Source organism: Suillus fuscotomentosus, assembly GCF_016647785.1.
Source record: "Suillus fuscotomentosus strain FC203 chromosome Unknown F5891scaffold_43, whole genome shotgun sequence".
In the NCBI taxonomy this organism is placed as follows: domain Eukaryota; kingdom Fungi; phylum Basidiomycota; class Agaricomycetes; order Boletales; family Suillaceae; genus Suillus; species Suillus fuscotomentosus.
Genome location: NW_024539555.1, coordinates 191,317 through 204,364, shown reverse-complemented (window position 1 = coordinate 204,364; position 13,048 = coordinate 191,317). Strand labels below are relative to the sequence as shown.

The 13,048-nt window shown below is 47.3% G+C and overlaps 5 protein-coding genes across 5 annotated transcripts; 2 read left to right on the top strand and 3 right to left on the bottom strand.

Moving 5' to 3' along the window:
- Positions 1-118: 118 nt before the first annotated feature.
- On the bottom strand, positions 119-4,439 carry F5891DRAFT_1046379 (uncharacterized protein). Its single transcript, XM_041362291.1, has 26 exons — positions 4,002-4,439; positions 3,932-3,949; positions 3,765-3,876; positions 3,641-3,716; positions 3,557-3,588; positions 3,403-3,499; positions 3,309-3,347; positions 3,195-3,261; positions 3,113-3,144; positions 2,831-3,061; positions 2,685-2,768; positions 2,608-2,621; positions 2,494-2,555; positions 2,257-2,445; positions 2,163-2,204; positions 2,088-2,100; positions 1,931-2,030; positions 1,730-1,878; positions 1,611-1,669; positions 1,191-1,557; positions 1,075-1,138; positions 989-1,024; positions 816-939; positions 514-761; positions 351-458; positions 119-302 (listed from the first exon to the last, which is right to left on the bottom strand). Exons 1-26 carry the CDS (start codon positions 4,078-4,080, stop codon positions 222-224), a joined length of 2,523 nt encoding a protein of 840 aa, XP_041223422.1. The 5' UTR covers positions 4,081-4,439; the 3' UTR covers positions 119-221.
- Positions 4,440-6,215: 1,776 nt separating this feature from the next.
- On the bottom strand, positions 6,216-7,416 carry F5891DRAFT_507857 (uncharacterized protein). The gene is made up of 6 exons (XM_041372070.1): positions 7,282-7,416; positions 7,107-7,229; positions 6,909-7,048; positions 6,731-6,854; positions 6,443-6,667; positions 6,216-6,388 (listed from the first exon to the last, which is right to left on the bottom strand). Exons 3-6 carry the CDS (start codon positions 6,961-6,963, stop codon positions 6,379-6,381), a joined length of 414 nt encoding a protein of 137 aa, XP_041223420.1. The 5' UTR covers positions 6,964-7,048; positions 7,107-7,229; positions 7,282-7,416; the 3' UTR covers positions 6,216-6,378.
- On the bottom strand, positions 7,114-7,365 carry F5891DRAFT_956447 (uncharacterized protein; the record flags this gene model as incomplete). Its single annotated transcript, XM_041375408.1, has 2 exons — positions 7,114-7,218; positions 7,282-7,365. Coding segments are annotated over 2 exons (189 nt in total), but the record flags the coding sequence as incomplete, so codon positions are not given.
- Positions 7,417-9,711: 2,295 nt separating the features above from the next.
- F5891DRAFT_1165232 (NADP-dependent oxidoreductase domain-containing protein) lies at positions 9,712-11,357 on the top strand. Its single transcript, XM_041365389.1, has 9 exons — positions 9,712-9,928; positions 9,986-10,090; positions 10,147-10,295; positions 10,353-10,465; positions 10,517-10,598; positions 10,648-10,742; positions 10,797-10,922; positions 10,975-11,027; positions 11,080-11,357. Exons 1-9 carry the CDS (start codon positions 9,898-9,900, stop codon positions 11,235-11,237), a joined length of 912 nt encoding a protein of 303 aa, XP_041223419.1. The 5' UTR covers positions 9,712-9,897; the 3' UTR covers positions 11,238-11,357.
- Positions 11,358-11,443: 86 nt separating this feature from the next.
- F5891DRAFT_507712 (Aldo/keto reductase) lies at positions 11,444-13,046 on the top strand. The gene is made up of 10 exons (XM_041372069.1): positions 11,444-11,625; positions 11,683-11,787; positions 11,853-12,001; positions 12,057-12,169; positions 12,221-12,302; positions 12,360-12,454; positions 12,510-12,635; positions 12,689-12,741; positions 12,794-12,857; positions 12,933-13,046. The coding sequence occupies exons 1-9, from the start codon at positions 11,595-11,597 to the stop codon at positions 12,853-12,855; spliced, it is 816 nt and encodes a 271-aa protein (XP_041223418.1). The 5' UTR covers positions 11,444-11,594; the 3' UTR covers positions 12,856-12,857; positions 12,933-13,046.
- The last annotated feature ends 2 nt before the right edge of the window (positions 13,047-13,048 follow it).

The window sequence follows — 13,048 nt, the reverse complement described above, 5'->3', positions numbered from 1 at the left end:
TTGAACTCTTCAAGCGATTCGGGCATTAATCTTGCCCACGATTCATTGAAATTAAAGCCTCGTGTTCTCCCATGTCCTCCTGACCAGCGCATGCGTTCATCCATGCACTTCGCCGCGGTTTTGATGTTTGAAATGGTATGCTTGAATAGTCCAGAACTCAGAACTTCACAATCATACATAATCATAGATAATAGTATACAAGTCCTATGATGACACTTTGATCATATGTAAATCGGAAGCGTCGGATTCAATCCTAGCCAGTCCACACCCTCAACAAACTCCTTGTCATCGATCAAGAAATCCTGGGGTGACATGTCAGCGCCAATCTCCCATAAACATCTGGGACCCACCAGAGGGCACTCGACCAATGAACCCCTGACCTGAGAAAGGCGTTCCTTGATACGTTGCAGCTGTATTCCTGGTACAACGTGACCAGTCTTAACCTTTGGCAAATAGCTCTGCATAGTAACCGTCAGACATGTTCTGATGAAACTCATAGGCATCATTACTTGCCTCGTACGCAGACCAGGAACGAACAAGGTTGGTGGGCACAGGGCGGAAGACCTCCGTGAAAATCTCGCGATTTACTCTTGCTGTATGATTCCATAATTCCAGGGTACTGTCTGCAAGTGGATCCGCTACGGCAGTGTCTTCCCGCATCCCGATCTCGTTGTCGTTGGGCTCTGGTGCGCATCGCATGAACGAGGTGACCTTCTCAGTAGAATGCAAGACATTCTGAGGCTCGATAAGGCCAAGGTGCTCTGTGTGTGTGTATGAGTTAACTAGCATTCGAAGAGGTCTCGTGTGATTCTCACCTCGGAAGAGCTTGCGACGCAGAGTAGTAGCAAAGCGTGCGGCCATGTATGGATGTCCGTCCATCGTCGAGCGTACCATGTCACCGTCTTCGACAACAAGCGCGATTTCAGAATCGCCATCTCCCTAGAAGTCGAGGGTTGTCAGATTATCTGCTCAGTAGTAGTCGACTTACCTTTTGACTTCTGTCATTCAAATTCGCAGAACCCATCTAGCCCCGATCATCAATAAAAAAATACAGGCCAATCTGGAAGTACTTGCGATGACGCGTCTATCGTCCACGATCATAACCTTCGAGTGAATATAGAGAAGCTCCGATACGTATCTTTTCGATGAAATTAGCTATATGCACCAGTGACATGCAACACTAGACATACGCATCCCGTTCCTCTGCCTCAGAACCATACCAAATCTCATCGCTCAAGCGTGTTCGGTCCAGCAGTCTGTGCTGCGATACGGTATCGGATACATCTTCGTCGCCTCGGATATCATCTGAACCTTTCTCGAACGTCCTGACAATGTTCACCGCGTCATCGTACGAGACTGGCAGAGACACCTTCTCCGGCTTCATCTTGGTCTCGCTCAAAACCATGCCTTCCTGCGCAGGCTGAGGTACTTTGATAAACATTTCCTTCGGAGCGTCGCCCGCAGTGGTGCGCGGACCTTCCCATTGACGCGCAAGAGCGACCTGAGCTTCGTAGAATGAAACCCCCGAGTTTTCCTCCATTTGGGATATCAACGTTTCTGTTAGGCCACGTTGAGAATAGACCTGCAGTGTCATAAAAGAGGTATCTTACTCTGCGGAGCATTGATCCTGTCATAGGAACGTAAGTGGTAGAAACGAATGTAGTCCATCCTAATACCCGATAAAACGATTATTAACAAAAAAATAACCGTCGCAACGACCATAACTTACGGCTCAAAACCAGCTTTTCGGATCTCTTCATATATACTATGACCGCCACGATTCATCGTACGGTACTGTGCGGCCATGATAATCTTCAGAGCACTATCATTCTTGACATCTCCGGCGAATCCAGGGAGCTCGGGTATAACCACGATCACCTAGCCCCATCCCTCAATGGTCAGGCGAATAGCAAAAAAGGACATCACAGACCTTGAACTTTCGATCATCCTTGGCTGCTTTAATGATCCGCTCGACAAGTGCCTTTGCTATTTGGTTCTTCACAGGGCCTTCTTCGCGCGTGTTAGAGATGCTAAATATAGCAAAAGGGATCAGATCACAGGGTCATGCGCATTGCTTCGGTACTCACAAGAATTGGTTTTCTTTAGATCAATCACAAACGTAAATATTTCATTGGGATAAACCAGTAGGCATCAGAACTCACCAATATAGATGAAATGATTAGCCTCGTTGATCAATTGAATGTCTGTACCGAAGTTTCAGAGAAAGCATGCGGCTTGTGCATGGGAAAAACGTACAAGCATTTTGAATGCTGTGTTCGGTAAGCACACCGTGGCTCCAGTCGCAGACACTCCGCACAGCCTGCACGCGGCAAACTCCGTGCGGGGGAGGAGTATAAGGCGGTTCGACTTTGTCATCTTCTTCGAGATGGAAGCGTTGTCTGAAACGACGACCCATCTGATGCCATTTCTCACGATGGGGATGGCCTGTGAATGATTAGTATCAAATAGGGTTACTAGCAACCATCTACGTACGGACGACAGCTTCATTTGGAGAAATCGCCACGTTATGAGGAAGTGCAAGCCAGTCAAATCGGCTGTAAAGTGAGTGGTAAGATTAAACATTTCGTTTGAGATTATTGGACTTACTCGTCATTACGGTACTTTTAGAATGTGATATTGACGTCAGACTTAAAGCGTCTATCAGACGGTCCTTGACCACGTACCTTCCTACGTTTCACCTCGTTCCATCTCTCAATGAAATGCTGAGAAAGATCTAGACAAACAGAACCACATATCGTCATATGAACCTAATATATTGAGCAAGGGTCACACAATGTGGTATAGGAGCTGAAAACGACTTGAAACTTACATCATGCCATGGCATTCTGGGTGTTTCCATGATCGAGACAGCATTGCTAACATAATTGTCAACATTCTGAAAGTCAAGGACACGCGCGTTGTTATAATCCTGTCCAGGAAAGAGAGTGCGTGACCAATCTGTCGGGTGTACATCTGCAAGAGGGTGGTTGTGTGTATCCCAACGACCAAAGCAAATGTCAAGTCCTCCAACACATCCACGGTGGTTGTCGACAACCACAAGCTGTTAAAAATAAGTCTGGGGATCACAGTAAACTGAAGGTAATGTGCATACCTTCTCGTGGTGAGACCAGAATTCTACGGTATCTACGACTCAAGGTTATGCATGTGCGTTGTCGATCATAATTTGTTCTCACCTTTACTTCCAATGTGATCAGGGTGTCGCATACAAGCGATATTGGGATGTAAGGCCTCTAGCGCGGCCTGCATGACTTAGAATTATATCCTAACGCGAAAAGAGACATGCAGACCTTTGTGTGCTTCGAGTTCATGGACATGGTTTGAGTGACCTGAATTGTGCGCAAGCGCTTAATAAGGATTGAATGACCCTCAATAAAACGGTACCTCTTTATAGACGACAACATATATTCTTACTCCTTGTCGAGCCTTACGTTGAAGCAATCGGTCGAGTCTCCAGTCCGGATGATCTGCGGGTGGTCGTCTGGGCACGAAATACCTTCAGCTATGTAGGCGCAACAACCGTCAATAAAATACTAACCGCAGGTATAACTCGGGTGTGAGCCACCAGTCCTGTGACAGCGCATCGGTCTCTAGCAATGGCAATAGTTTTGAAGATACATACCAATATAAAAATACACTCTTTTGCACTGTCGAGCATCTCAGACAATGCATACATATAGTCATGACCATCAATATGCCTAAAAAGTATCTCAACATCCGAATTGGCCATTTGAATGAAAACATACCATTTGATGGCATTGTCTAATCTTTGATCTGCGAAGCTATCGAAACGATGACTGGCATTGATCTGTGCTCGAATTTCATCGTCTAGTTTCTCCTCTGGTTTATCGTGGCGTCCTGGGCAGCCAAATAAGATACAGTTAAAACCAAATGATGTGCGTGTCGTGCTCACTATCAGGATTGATGATTCCTGGGGTGATAATGACCATGAGGGTTGGGCCTCAGGAGTGATTTCAACGTACCAATGATCTGATCTCTTGTCCTTTCAATGCCCTCTGGGAGTCGCTCTGCGTAGTCTAAGACTTTGTCGATGAAATCCATGGTAGAAACCGTTCAAGCTCAAGTTAGTGAATTGTTGTGACCACCTAAACACCTTTCGCTATCGGATAAGTATAAAGGCAACCTTATATACGGCCGTCGTCCACCGTGCGAATATTTACTGCGCACAGCGCTGGACAGGACAGCCATGGATTGACGCAAGATATGGTGAATGACTTCCGCTGACAGGAAAAAGAACGCGCATATTTGATCCTTCCTTCTCGGCATATTGAACCCGAAGGACACGGGTTTGTCTATGTTCAGGGCGTGCTGAGCAGATGCTGAAACGCCATTACTACATTTTTCCGCTGTCACTGGCAGGAGGCAATTGAAGCAAGCACAGCGCAGCGCGCTAGTGTCCATGAAGGCAGAGAACGTTACATATCCCGCACTATAGAAGATTTGATCTATCCCTTTCCAAGCCAGCCTTCTTCACATGTTGCACAGCATTAATCAATAATTGGTAAAGCATTCCGCAGGCCTCCGACTCCATCGACCAAGTCATCCAACTCGAGCCTCAAGAGTCAATATTCAATGCTGAAAAGCTCTTCATTTTCAATTCCTGTCCAAGATGTTGCAAGAACTGCGGATACTACAGTGAAGAATATGCAGCTGGGCCGTGCTAGTAAGCTCGGAGATGTAGTCTGCCGAATGCGCGTTGGCTCACGAAAAGGGTGCCCCGGCCCGGCCTTGACCCAAGCCCTGAGCCATCTACGTATACGTTCTGGCACTCCACGACATGCTCAAGACTTTCCTGGATCGTCAGACTGTCTAGATCTGGGATATAGCTATCATGTGGCCTCTTCAAGCTTCAAACTTTCAAGTCTAAGATGGAAAGGGAATTTCTGTATTTGCATACCGCTATAAGTTAAGACGTGATGTCCTCGGGAGATATTGATATTGTAGTGGTATGGGGGATGTCAGTATAGCACGAATAGCCGATCGTCGGCCTGCGTTTAACATAGACGTGTTGATTACAATATTGTTCCTCCTTCTCCTGGATCCTCCTCTCTTCGCCTATCCATGTCCCCCACCATCTTCCAGGCAGCTCGCGCGCATCTCAATTTTCATACCTTTCAACTTGGGAGCTTCTTTGACACCCCTAGATCAATGCCATATTTCTCATTTGTTATTGACACATAACGATATATTTTTTCTGCCTAAATATTGTGGCACCTGGACTTGATGTAACCACTCTCGTTCTGCGGGGGATTCTGTAAGGAGTATAGGCGAATGCAGGGTTGCTTTGTTGCTATTAAGTATTATAACAGGGTGTACGAGAAGGCAATGTGCGGAGATGAACGCTTTGTGCGCACTAAATCTGCAGTCGCCTTGAGAAAAGGCCCAGTAGCAAATTGAGTTCACTCACGGCATTCCATCCTGCAGACGGTTCCGCACATGTAAATTCTTCTTAGGAGACGCCTGCGTAGGAATCAAGGAGGGTGACGGGGTCTATTGTCCAGCCTGCCATACTTCGTTTAGCCCACGACGACTACAAGTATTCAGACATTTCCGCGGATATAAAGGTAGCTGAGCTGGTCGAACGTCAGAAATGCTTCAATCCACTCCTGCCTCATACCTCAAGCTCAAGGTTTGAGCATCCTAATTACATAAACGCACCAACAAAGAGACACTCCTAGCAGGCCATTGGATATAAACTGGTGATAGTGATCACTAATCTCTATTGAATGGCCTGTTGTCCACAAGTCCTGGTGGTTGCGCGAACTTACGACCAAGTATAAGTAATGGCCAGATCTAAATCGGACCACCGTGCCTTGACCGGTTCGGAAACTGTGACGGCTGGAAGAAGATCAGTGGCGTCCTGCATCATGTTATGGCCCTCATCAATCATTGATGGCATCTGCAACGCAAGGAGCGGCATGAGGACCGGATATGCATACCCGGAAGACAATATGCCACAACTTCTTGGCATTATGTACTACCACAGCTCGTGCACGTACTTGCCTTCTATGTAGGAGATCTCGTTCAACATCATGTCTCGTTTACAACGAGGCTGCTCCGCGATGAGGTTTCGAATTTCGAATTCTAGCCCATGCGGATGTGGATAAATTGGGTGTCGAGGGGTCTGTGTAGGTTACTTGACAACGACATTTGAAAATCGAGTAGCATCTTTATGAGGCTTCAAGAGTTGACCCGATCGATCCAGGCGAAGTCAATTCCGTTTTTGCCACTGCGCTCGGGAGGCCGGGTGTTGCACGCGTCGAGAAGTACTGGGGAATGGAACCAAGAAGGAATCAGCAAACTGATGCTTGGATGAGACTGACGAATCACGAAACAATATTATGCCTTTCTGCTCGAGCAGTCATAAGAATCAGAAGATCGTGACAGAGCAGTGGAAACGTACATAAATGATATCGGCCGAAGCATAGTGAGCAAATACAAGAGTTGAAATTTGTTCACTAATATGAGCTTCAGCATACCTCTGTCACGACCAACGACGATATCCAGCTGCTGTGACACTTTCTCTTGTGCCTCAGTATAACATGGGGAAGACATGACGACATACATGATCGCCACAGCAGTCGTGTCTGAGCCGGAGTAATCCATAGGCCATTTCTTCGTGCGAAAGCTTGTGTGAAAATTAGTTCTCAAGAAGGTACCGAACAAACGAAGGACCGGCTTTGCCACTTGCCTACAAACAACTGGGAGTCGAAGCCCCAGGTCACATGAACGTCTGGAAGTGCTTGAATATTTTGTGGATGTCGATGATCCCGGGTGTGGCGTGGACTTTCCATATGTGACACGCAGGGCGGTGTCTTGTGTCGAATGGGTTAAAGTGGTTATAGAAGATGTCGCGAAGTGCCACACACCGATTTGCAACTGCTTAATGTCCTTTATGGTTTTCAAGGATGTCAAGGATGACATGTCGACATCACGGGTGGCGTCTGTCTGGATGGGCGCATATGAGTCTACAACCTTCCCCCAAAGACCTGGATGAGTGTGCACTGCCCTGGATGAAATCACATCAGCAAGACAATTCGCCAAGAGAAAACATAAAGACAACTTGCCAAGTCTTCAGAAATGCTCTCCTGCGGGTGCAAGGGTCATGCGCAGCCCACAAGACGAAATTTCTCCTGCTGCAACCATACGAGGGCGATCCGCTGGCAGACCACCTCCTTTCTCTTCGATTCCTGCGCAAGTGAGTATGAAAGCACGTGCTAACCAGTATTAGAACTGTCTTACCTGGTGTCTGCCGGTGATGACTATGACCTTGCCATGCCAGACCCGCAGCAAGATGGGCCCGTAGGAGTTGATACATTCAGCAAACTGCTAAGATTGCTGTAATACGTTTACTGTTAGGGTCCACATAGACCCAAAGAGTGCTCTATTCATGTTCTCACTCGATTCGTGGTAAAGGATTTCCGAATAGACAACATCCGGGAAGTCCTGGAGAAAGAGGCAAGAAGGGCCATTAAGTACTTTCCGATTGTGACCCGGCCATAGACGGACCAGGCTACAGCCGTCTCCCTCTTGCAAACAATGTCTTCACCGGTGATTGTCGACTCTTGATATACAACTTTCGAATTCGCCTCGCCGAGTGCGTTCTTGTTACCCGAATGCCGACCGAATTCCAACGATGCCAATTAGCAAACATACACAAACGCAAACGACAAGAACCGGTCTTGCAAAGGTGTTTGCTCGCAACCTACTCCCTACATCAAACTAGTCCACCCCTCTCTTCCGCGGTATACCTGTATTTTATCATCGCTGGTCGATGTTCAACTTCGACACGGAGCACTCCAAACTTAACTCCATCTTGGAGAACCCACCGATTCTGAAGCTGCCTTCCGAAATTCTTGATCATTGCTGGAGTTATCTCAGACGACGGGATCTGTTTCAAGTGTCCGGCGTGTCCCGCGTATTCTGGTATACCTCGAGATCTAGGATATTTCAGTCGCTCAATGTCACCCTGCCATCTCCGGCGGTCCCCCCCTTGAACCAGAACCTAGTCCGCCGTTCAACGAACAAAGCTCCTAAGATGCTCGAGCGTGCTGCTACCCGAATCACAAGTTTCTATTCAGATCCAAGTGCTAGTGAACTCTGGGACATGGTTCAGGACTGGACGGTCTCAACTGCACCGGCGATCAGGAACAGCATGTTCTTCTTTGCGCGCTCGCAGGAGAAGAACCTGGCCTCGAGATCGGTCGATGCCATATTTCCGTTTCTGACGTGCAGTCGTAATCTCCGCTCTCTTGAACTTGTGCGCGTGAATCTTGGAAGGCAACAATGGATTATCATCGAATGCCTCCCTGCTCTGGACACCCTCAGACTCATCTCGTGCTTCTTCCCGCCTTCATCTCATTTGGAGCGCCCGCTGAAGCTAAAGGAACTTGCAATCGCTGGAGACAACTTCGGTCCTCGTTCGATCGAAGAACGCCTGGTTTCTGTGCTCTGTAACCCAACATATCTACAAAAACTTACTCTTATCGACTTTCTTATCACCCACACTGTACTAGCGGTCCTTTCGTCCATGCCGCCCTTTCCCCACCTCACATATCTAAGCATATTTGTTACATCCCCGAGCCGCGACCATTTCTTCAGATTCCTTGCAGCAATACCTGCCCTAGCAACATTGAGGATTTTCCCCTGGTCTGCAAACATTACACCCCCGCACCCGTTGCCACCCCTGTCTTCCCTTCGGTCTTACGACGGCTATCCAAACCTGCTTTCGTACATCGTGCCTGGACGACCGGTCGATTGTGTTTGCCTCATGCTCATGATGGTCACTACGGATGACGATCGACCAGATTATGCTATCCATACCGAGCTGGTCTCGACCGTGCGCGACATCTCACGTTCCACAGTTCCAGTCAGGAAACTAGCAATCGAGTACTTTCTGCCCACTTTAGATAATCTCGCCGCCATCGCGAAGCATCTTCCGGATCTTCATCGCCTGGACTTAGGTCTTATCTCGGGGCCCCCACCGCTCACACCCGTCAGTGTGATATTTGCCTTCATACTGTGTAGTTTCGTTCATGCGTCGCTGTCTCCACAGGAAGAAATTATTACTCTTTCCGAGTCAAGTTCTGAGTTCGGCCTCGACTATACTGGTGAACCACTTGATACTGTGGACACCATGCAGGTACGTCGAATCGCAAATAAGGCCATGCTTCAACGAAAATCCTTTCAGGGTCTTCTGAGTTGGCTAGCGGAGGGTCGTGCCCCACTTCCGCCCAAGCTGGTGACACTTAGGCTATCACATAGTTTGATGGGAAACGAGGACATACGGTGTGCGGAAGGTGTCAAGCAACGGAAACTCATTCGTTGCCTGCATGGTAAGTATCCAACACTGCGCGAGGTCGAGATGGGAGGATGCCGTTGGTGGAGAGAAGGTGTGTATTGGTCGCGAGAGATCCTTGAATTTGAAGAAACATAGATCGTGCCTCACGGTATAGGGTCACATGTGCTTCGGGGTTCACACCAGTGGAATACAAATAACGCTATAAACATACATCTATTACCACTCCCAACAAATTATCCTGGAGAATGAGTAGACTTGGAACTACCTTCATTGCAATAAGCACGTAGTAATTATGAGAACTTCCACCATGTCCACCAGTGACTCGGCGGTAATCGGAAGCAGTGTATCCTCCAATTTCAAAGTTTCCCATCCCTCCTTCAGAATCTTTCTGATGCTATCAATTCCTGTGTCAGCAGGTTGGGTCTATTTGATCATATCATATTAGGCTAGATAGGCGTGTGTCCATGGGACACCAATTTGAATAGCCAGCCGTCCACTCACCACATAAACCCACTGTTTTTCCAGCTGTCCCAAGTAACCCTCTATCATTCGTCGCAATGCCTTGGGAGTCGATCAAGCTGAATTCTGGTGGGTGTTTGTTTCGTCGCCTTAGAACCGACGTTGACAAGGTGGCCCTTATGTCAGGATATTACATTCCAAGTATCGCATTCGGCACTGGGAGGCTAGGTAATGGCCAAGGACCTGTCGACCAGGTTGAACAAGCTCTGGAAAATGGGTACAACCATATCGGCAAGTCCAAGCACCTCACAGCTCCAGCTTATGTTAACATCAATCCTATCTCATAGACACTGCGCAATCCTACGGGAATGAAGGAGAGACTGGCGTCGCTTTGAAAGAGAGCGGACTTTCTCGTTCAGATGTCTTTGTGACAACCAAATACTCCGGTACAAATGGCCTTGACATCCCAACTTCTATCAAGAACAGTGTCAACAGCGTATGTTCTGTCCTAGCTTGAAGTCAGTGCTCTCATGACTCAGTTACTGCTAAATAGCTCGGGGTATCGTATGTTGACCTTTATCTGGTTCATTTCCCGCGCCTGGCAGTACCTGACATCCCAACATGTTGGGCGCAAATGGAAAAGGTCAAGGAGGACGGACTTGCTAAGTGAATGATTTACGAGATAGTACCATATGACATTCTGACTTGCGACTATAGGAGCATTGGTATCAGCAGCTTTGGCGTTCAAGACATGGAGATTTTGTTAGGATCTGCGAAAATCAAGCCTGCGGTCAACCAGGTGTGTAGCATCGAAATTGTCCAAGACTTTTCCTCATAACTGGACATAGATTCTCCTTCATCCATACGTCTATCAACGACAGAAACCCATTCTTGAATATGCTGCGAAGAATGGAATCGTCATCGAGGCCTACAGCGCGTTGATGTTAGTTATCTCCAAGCTCCCTGATATATTGTTTGCATTGATTGCCATCCCTAGCCCCATTACAAAGTTACCCGGTGGTCCTTTGGACAAACCGTTGAACGAAATCGCAGCGAAGTTCGGTGCAACAACTGAACAAGTCCTTCTGGCGTGGACCAAAGCCAAGGGGGCCGTCGTCGTCACGTGAGTCTATATGGGGTATCTTAGAGTTCCCCATTGACAGAAGCCTATCTAGCACAAGTTCAAAGAAGACACGCCTGCAAGGCTACCTCGCGGCAGGTGATATAGGTGGGTTCAACTGGTTCAACTGTTGTGACTACTTCTCAACAATCTGCGTTAGTTTTGTCTGCGGAGGATATTGCTGCCATTGATGCTGCAGGCGCTTTGGGCGAGAAAAAAGTAAACATGAAGACTGTACTGAAAAGGGTTGTCGTAGGAGCGATCGCTTGCACTGCAGTCTTTGGTGCATGCAACTTCTTCAGCATTAGCATGATGTAAAGTGATTGTTAGCCTTTGATAAATACTCAAATGTCTCTAGTACTTGTTCATCATTCCGCCAGTCCATCAAAAATATTGCATGCTGCATGACTAGTCAAATAAAACTATTTTCAAAAGTTTCCCATCCTCATGTCTGAACCACGCTTGTTCACAATCATTTATTCCAGATAGACAAATCCCATGATCTACCAATCTATGTCAGAGCATGCTGGGTCTATTCATATCGCTAGGACTCATGTGCATGATAAGCATGTGCTCACTGGATGCCAAATGGAATATTAATCAACTGTTCGTTCACCCACATAAACCCATCCTCTTTTCCAAGTCCTTCAAAGTAATCCTCTATCATTTGTCGCAATGCCTTGGGAGCCGATCAAGCTGAATTCTGGTTGGTGTTTCTTTCATTACCTCCGAACCAGTACTGACTAGGGGACCAATATGTCAGGATACTACATGCCAAGTATCGCATTCGGTACTTGGAAGACAGGTAATGGCCAAGGACCTATCGACCAGGTTAAACAGGCTCTGGGAAATGGATACAACCACATCGGTGAGCCCTCGATCCCTAGGTGTCTCCGAGTGACAACTTCTGACGACACCAATCCCATCGTGCAGACACAGCGCAGGCCTACAAGAATGAAGAAGAAACCGGTGTTGCTTTGAAAGAGACCGAACTTTCTCGTTCAGATGTCTTCGTGACAACCAAGTACTCCGGTACAAATGGTCTTGACATCCCGACTTCCATCAAGAACAGTTTGAGCAACGTATGTTTTGTTTTACCTTGGTGTCAGTGCTTTTATGACATTTACGGCTACATAGCTTGGCTTATTGGACGTTGACCTCTATCTGGTCCACGCCCCGCGCCTGGCAGTACCTGACATCCCAACATGTTGGGCGCAAATGGAAAAGGTCCAGGATGACGGACTTGCTAAGTGAATGACTTGCGAAGTGGAGCTGTATGACAATCTGACTTGTGATCGCAGGAGCATTGGTATCAGTAACTTTGGCGTCAAAGACATGGAGACTTTGGTAGCATCTGCGCGAATTAAACCTGCAGTCAATCAGGTGTGCAACATCGAATGGCCCAAAGCTGAATTGAACTTTAGTGAAAATTTGGCATAGATTCTCCTTCATCCATATGTCTATGAACGACAAAAACCTATCCTTGAGTATGCCGCGAAGAATGGAATCATCATCGAGGCCTACAGCGCGCTGATGTTAGATGATTTCAGACTCCCTAACACATGCGTTCGTGCTGATTATCATCCCTAGCCCCATCACAAAGTCACCTGGCGGTCCTTTGGACAAACCATTGAACGAAATCGCAGCCAAGTTCGGTGCGACGACCGAACAGATCCTTATGGCGTGGACCAAAGCCAAGGGGGCCGTCGTCGTCACGTGAGTTTACATGTAGTATCTTGCAAGTTTCTCATTGACGGTGTTCCGTTTAGCTCAAGTTCAAAGAGGACGCGCCTGCAAGGTTACATTGCGGCAGGTGATATAAGTGAGTCTCGCTAGATCAACTGCTTGAAGTAGTTCTAAATGATATGCTATAGCTTTGTCTGCGGAGGATATTGCTGCCATCGACGCTGCGGGTGCTTTGGGCGAGGAAAAGTAAATGTAAAGACCATGTTGAGAAGGGTTGACTACAGTGTCTGATGCATGTAAATTCTTCGGTGCCTGCATGATGCACAGTTATCCTTGGCGTTCGGCGAGTGGTCAAATGTCGCAAGTGCTGGCTCATCTTCAAGTTGTACTTCTAATTCAGCAAAAATGTCTCATTGGGCTGCGGAACGACTCAAATAGAACCA